A 6,403-nucleotide genomic window follows, 5' to 3' on the forward strand; every position below is an offset into this window, starting at 1 on the left:
TTGTGAAGAAGTAGCAGTAGAGGAAGTGGAGGATGAGCAGTCGAAAATGGAAGGAATGGCATCAATAGCGTTGTTACTAGATGGGTCAATCTCGGGTCATTTTGTTCAGCTTCCAGAGTCTGTTTATTACCAGATGGGTCAATCTCGTCTTTTCGTCTCGACTTCATATCTCTCTGTAAAGCAACCGACGACCCCCACACCACCATCTGCAAACCCTAAGCCGTCGTCTAAGGATATCCGCTCTTCCTCCTTCCCATTTGACTAATTCTTCGTCAGCTCTTGTTGAATTTCTCACACAATCGTTGCTTTTGTTTGATTTCGTTTGATTTTGTCAAATTGCAGGGTTTTTCTGAATTCGTCAACTCCTTCTTTAATAGGCTGATTTTCATCTTGTTTTAACGATTCGTTTACAAAAAGTTTTGTTCTTTTTTTTTTGTTAATTTATCTTTAACAGAAAAATGAATCAAAATCAAACTCATTGAATTTTAAATTTGTCTACAAATCGTAGCTTTCGTGACCAGTTTTATTGGTGAGATCGAAGGATTTGTAACTTAGGGTTTTAGTGAAGATGTTGGGCGCTGGATTGCAGCATGGACGTAGTAGTGGTGGAGAGGATAGGTTTTACATGCCGGCGCAAGCGAGAAGGATTCGTCAGCATCAAGAGCACCTCCGTAGAGCGCAAAGTAACGTTACTCCGACCCAATCTACGACATCTTCTGTCAGGGAGGAGCCGGAGAATCAACTCATGCAGCCATCAAATCCGGAGCCGTTGGAATCCTCAGTGGTGGCGGTGCCGGCAACATCATCGTTGTGTAATCTTGAACGGTTTTTGGAAACTATTACGCCTTCTGTTCCTGTTCAACATCTCTCCAAGGTCTGTACCGATATTAATCTTTTATATTGAAATGAGTTGAATTAATTCAAATTAGTCGTCTCAGTTTATACTTGTATTGCTAATTCGTTATATCATGGAGTAAAGTAACTTATAGGAACATTTGGTTTATTCAATTTGAGTATGCGGTAGTCAATTAATCAGATTCTTGATTTATAATTTAGTAGTATAACTTACTTTACATTTTAGCTGTGGTTTTCTCTTTCTCCATTGGCACTACTCCGAAATTCATGTTTGAAAGCAAATGAAGTCAGCTTGAATTATTATTCAGTGAGCCCTAAGGGTGGCCTTTCAGTTTTTATGAGTGAACAGAGTTTGCCTTTGATGTTATATTTCTATTGTTTAATCAAGGATTCCATATATTGACAATCAAAATATATGTGTTTCTGCTAAAGCACACCATCTTCCAAAAAGAATTAGAGTACAATAAAATGGTTAATGTTCAGTAATCATGTATAAACAGGGGTATTGTAGTTGTGTATTTGATCCAAATAATGATTTTACTTGAACTTTATGGCAGCAGAGAACTATGAGAGGATGGAGGACAAGTGATGTGGAATATCAACCATACTTTGTTCTTGGTGATTTGTGGGAATCTTTCAAGGAGTGGAGTGCTTATGGTGCTGGAGTTCCTTTAATATTGAATGAAGCTAATTGTGTGATCCAATATTATGTGCCTTATTTATCTGGAATTCAAATATATGTAGACCCTTTGAAGTCTTCAATAAATTCCAGGTACTGGAACAATAAATATCTTCCTTTCTTCCTCTTTCTTGTTTAGGGTTATGTCAGGCTCCTTTTCAACTAGTAGCATCTATTATGCTTCTTTATGAAATTTAAATAATCTAGTTATTCTGTTGCTTTACAGGCAACTAACTGAGGATATTGATGATAACTCACTTATGCATTCAAGTAGTGATGGGAGCAGTGATTATGAACAGGAAAAGGGTTCTTTACATTATCTAAGGGAGAAGAGTAATAGTCATCACCCAAAGAATGACATTCTTCACCGAATGGATCATTTGTCAATGAATGATGAGAACAATGTAGTTCAAGAAGACTTTTCTAGTGATGATAGTGATTCTGCCACCACTCAAAGTTGCTTGATATTTGAGTACATGGAACATAGTCAGCCTTTGGGCAGAGAACCTTTGTGTGATAAGGTTAGCTTTAAAAAAAAACAAAGAAAGTGGATAATTAGTTTAGTTCTGTTTTCTTGTTGCAACAGATACTTGATCTTGCACAACGCTTCCCTGAATTGAAAAGTCTAAGAAGTTGTGACTTGCTGCCATCTAGTTGGCTTTCTGTCGCTTGGTATGATTGCTAATAAGTACTAGAGTTTGGGAAGGAATGGAATGATTCATTCCATTGCTACAGACCAACCAAATATGATCACAACTCATTCCATTACTTTGTGATTCCATTCCATTCGATCCAATCAAACAGATTCTTAATATGGTCTTTGCTACTTGCTCTTTCTCACATAATATGCTACTACTAAATGGCCCTTTTTTGATGCTTTTTATCAGGTACTTAATATACAGAATTCCCATGGGGCCCACCTTGAAAGATCTTGATGCTTGTTTTCTAACTTTTCATTCCCTTCACACTCCTACTATAGGTCATTCATATATATCATATAAATCTCCCTGGATTTTTCAGGCTGAGAAACAACCTTTCTCTATAGTTATAAAATTTACGAGTTGCATTACTAATTTATTATTATTGTTTTTTATTTTTGTTTCAGGCAATGAATGTGAGCATCCACCTGTTGTAAGGCATTTCAGTGGGACGGGTGTGGTCTCATTACCAGCATTTGGTCTTGCTTCATACAAATTCAAGGCACCACTATGGGTCCCCAATGAATTGAAAAGACTAGAATGCCCTGATGGACTATTCACTATTCTATATGTGTTTGTTACTTACATAGAAGTACTAGTGTTGAAAAGACTAGAATGCCCTTATCATGTGATGTGTCAATAAACTGATGGATTACACAGAAGCAGGTCTCCTCCACGTAGGAGTAGGTCACCTTCTAGAAGCAGAAGCCCTGAAGGAGGAGGAAATGAGAAAGCATCAACATCATCACCCAATTCCCATGGTAGAGCTGATTCCAGAAGCCCTTTGCAGCGTTCTGATTCCAATGTAAGTTTTTTTTACCTGTGGAATCATTGATTCCGAGTGTTGATATTTTTTTATTGATTACTTTTTATCTTATCTTTTATATATTATTAATTATTATTAACCCTTGGTGGTGGTATAATATGTAGGGTTTGCCTGGACCAATGGGGTTGATGAGTACTAGTCATTTGGAACAAGAAGCTGCAGTACTTGCTTTGTCAACTTTGATGACCATAGCTCCTGCAGAAGTTTATGCAGAATTTGAAAAGGTAATTTTTTTTATTTATGAACTTTCAAAGCAACTTTTATTGTTTTACATCACTTGAATTTTAGTGCATTAGGTCGTATAATATGTTGAAATGTTGAACGTTTTATGATGAGATTGTTTCAAATAAGGGAAGTAGAATAAAGGATAAATTAATTCATAATGTCTATGAAACCCCTTATACCCTTCTCTTGAACGGTGAAATAAATTATAGAGGCGAGATAGAACAAAGGAGTATGGGGTGGCTGAATTATTCCATTTGGATCCTCATTACACAATAAGTTTATGTTTGAAACATATAAAAGTGTGTCTAGCTTTGTATGATCCAGTTGCAGCAAAAGATAAATTATTCAATTTTTTCAGCATCTGTTGTGTATGGTGACAGTTTTGTTTACCTTGCACCCACTAAGAATGTATCAGCCTTTTTAGCATCTGTTGGAAAGTGAATGTTCAAAAGGAAAAAACGATATAAGTGCACATTTGTTACTATGCTAATACGAATTGAGGATTAAGCTATTAGTTTCTAAATCACAAAAGTGTTTGCTGCCTTTCTTAATCTGTTTGAATACGAAATCAAGCCTGTGTTTATATTTGATTTGATTGTTTATGTGAGTTTTTGGTCGATTTTGGTTTAATGTTGTGATTAAAGTAGGGTTTGTTAGAATATAATGTTGCAGAAATTATCCTTATGGGTCTTGACACATCAAGTTTGTTAATTATTTAGAAAAATATTATAAATTATCTTTGATTTCATGAGAATATAAATGCTTGTTTGTCATATTCAATTCACATTCGGTAAAATGTTGTGTCCACATGATACTAAGGAATACAATTCTGTAATTGACTTGGGCATAAACATGTTATTTTGATCAAGAGAAAAAGAAAAATAGCCTAGATAATTAGCAACTTATAAGTAGGTTGGTTGGTGTTATGTGAAAGTGAAAGGGGTAAGTGAAATTTGAGAGTGATTTGTGTTTTTTTAGTCACATTGCATCAGACTCAATTCCAGCTTGGAAATGGTGGTTTGTTTGGTGCTAGTTATATTCCGGTAAAAGATTTCCCATCTCTTATATTAATCTTTGGTTTTAATGTTTGGCTTATTACATTACTTTTGTCTCCTTTCTTGTATTGATGAGGCTTGAGCATGCTGGGCTGTTAATGTTCCTATTTGTTTTCATTTATGCAGGTAACAATCTTGTCGAAAGGACTTATGAATCAGATATTAATGGTAACAAGTTTAACACTCGAGTCCATACGATTAGATGTTAATGGTAACAAGTTTAACACATGTGTCTTTGTTATACATACAAATTAAATGCAATGGATTGTATTTTTTGTATATGGTACTTTATTTTATATTATGCAATGGATTGTATTTTTTGTATATGGTATTTTATTTCTATTATGAGAGATTAAATGCAAATTTAATTTATAAATTAATAAATATATAAATATATATATTTTTTTTAAAAAAAATTAAAATTACGATACGCAAAAATGTGTGTCGTCTTCATTTATGACATGGCCTTTCTTGACTGGTACTTCCTTGATACACATTTCGTGTCATAAACACGCGCGTCGTAAGGTTACGACACGCAAATGCGTGTCGTCTTCCTTTATGACAGGGCCTTTCTTGATACGCATTGCGTGTCATAACCGCGCGTCGTAAATGTGCGTCATAAATGCGCGTCGTAAATGCGCGTCGTCTATAGACGACGCGCAAAAGCGCGTCCTCTCTCTTTATGACAGGGCCTTCCTTGACGCGCATTTGCGCGTCATCTGAGCGTTTTACGACGCGCAATGAGCGTCGTAAAAGTCCTTTTTTCTAGTAGTGTAGGTCACTCTAGATTTCATTCCCCCACCTCTAAGGGAGGTTCTAGAATGCTCAATGCACAACTTTTGAACATTTTCACCTTTAGTCCCTGTAGTTTCAATTAATTCCTTTAATCCCAAAATTAATTACAAATTAATTTATGATTAAATATTAATTAAACAATATGATTTCTATTTAATATATTATATCCATAATACATTAATAAATCATTTATCTTGATTATTAATTTATTAACCAAGCAATAAATAAATAGATCATTCTTCTCTCTCTAACAATTATCCTATTCAATTGCCAAGTTTGAAGGCAACCCAAAAGGACATTGCTACTATCAATTTAAGTACATAACAATTATAGTTATGGGCTTAGACACCTAATCCAACAAGCATGTGATCAGTATATGTATGATATGTTATTACATGATAGTGATAGGGGTGAAATAGTCACAGGTTACCGATTGAAAGATACTAATGGCAGATATCGGTTTAAAGATACCGATGGCAGGTACCGGTTGAAAGATACCGATGAAATATACTGGTTGAAAGATACCGAGGGTATTATGTTGTATGTGGTGTGATGGGGTAACTCACTAAGCTTCATGATTATGCTTTACAGTTTTGGTTCCAGGTACTTTGTTTCAAAGGAAAGGAGCCGGCTTGGTCGCAGCGCATCACACTATGTTTTCCGCACATGAGACATCAATATGGATGTTTTTATACTTATGGTTTTGGTGTTATAGATTATTTAAAAATGAAAATTTTGGCCTTGAATTTTGCGATGTTACAAGTTGGTATCAGAGCCTTGGTTTTAGGGATTCGGGCACACTCTCGGGTGTGTCTGAACTCAAACTAAGGACTTGGTATGAAAATTTCCAAAAGTAAAATCATTTTATAAAAGAAGTTTAAAAATAATTTGAAAAGAGAACAAAACTTTGAAAAGAACAAGGTGTGTGATGCGTGCAATCAGCCGAGCTCAAGTAAGTTTTCCCCAAGTTACCCATATATGTTATGATATGATATGATTATTAGAACTGCATGCTAGATTAGGGCTAATGATCTATAAGGATGCCTTATATGCCTATTGTATGTGCTTGTAGACTTGCATGCAAGTACTGATCAGTCAGTGATAGGATAGCTTGTTTAGGTTATACCTGATTGTACGAGCCTTTGAATTGTATGTACAGATTCCTAATTAGTGGATAGAATGATTTGATTGGAATATGATGGTTATATTTTCCATTGTCTGAATGTTGTTTGCTTTGTGCTTTGTGAGACTCTTAGTAATGTGAGTTAGC

At 35.2% G+C, this 6,403-nt stretch overlaps 1 protein-coding gene across 1 annotated transcript; it reads left to right on the forward strand.

Moving 5' to 3' along the window:
* The first annotated feature begins 568 nt into the window (after window positions 1-568).
* Window positions 569-3,724, forward strand: LOC145067867 (uncharacterized). The gene is made up of 9 exons (XM_079014905.1): window positions 569-874; window positions 1,416-1,627; window positions 1,761-2,055; window positions 2,121-2,206; window positions 2,422-2,513; window positions 2,640-2,805; window positions 2,893-3,037; window positions 3,163-3,282; window positions 3,608-3,724. The coding sequence occupies exons 1-9, from the start codon at window positions 569-571 to the stop codon at window positions 3,722-3,724; spliced, it is 1,539 nt and encodes a 512-aa protein (XP_078871031.1).
* The last annotated feature ends 2,679 nt before the right edge of the window (window positions 3,725-6,403 follow it).

Source organism: Lactuca serriola, chromosome 8, assembly GCF_051521515.1.
Source record: "Lactuca serriola cultivar US96UC23 chromosome 8, Lser_US96UC23_V15, whole genome shotgun sequence".
NCBI lineage: Eukaryota > Viridiplantae > Streptophyta > Magnoliopsida > Asterales > Asteraceae > Lactuca > Lactuca serriola.

What these genes read in the sequence shown, in the direction of transcription:
- LOC145067867 (XM_079014905.1), top strand. Translation starts at nt 569, where the DNA reads ATGTTGGGCGCTGGATTGCAGCATGGACGTAGTAGTGGTGGAGAGGAT. An exon ending in AAGTCTTCAATAAATTCCAG is followed by an intron (nt 1,628 to 1,760) that starts GTACTGGAACAA and finishes GTTGCTTTACAG; the next exon opens with GCAACTAACTGAGGATATTG. An exon ending in TGCAGCGTTCTGATTCCAAT is followed by an intron (nt 3,038 to 3,162) that starts GTAAGTTTTTTT and finishes TATAATATGTAG; the next exon opens with GGTTTGCCTGGACCAATGGG.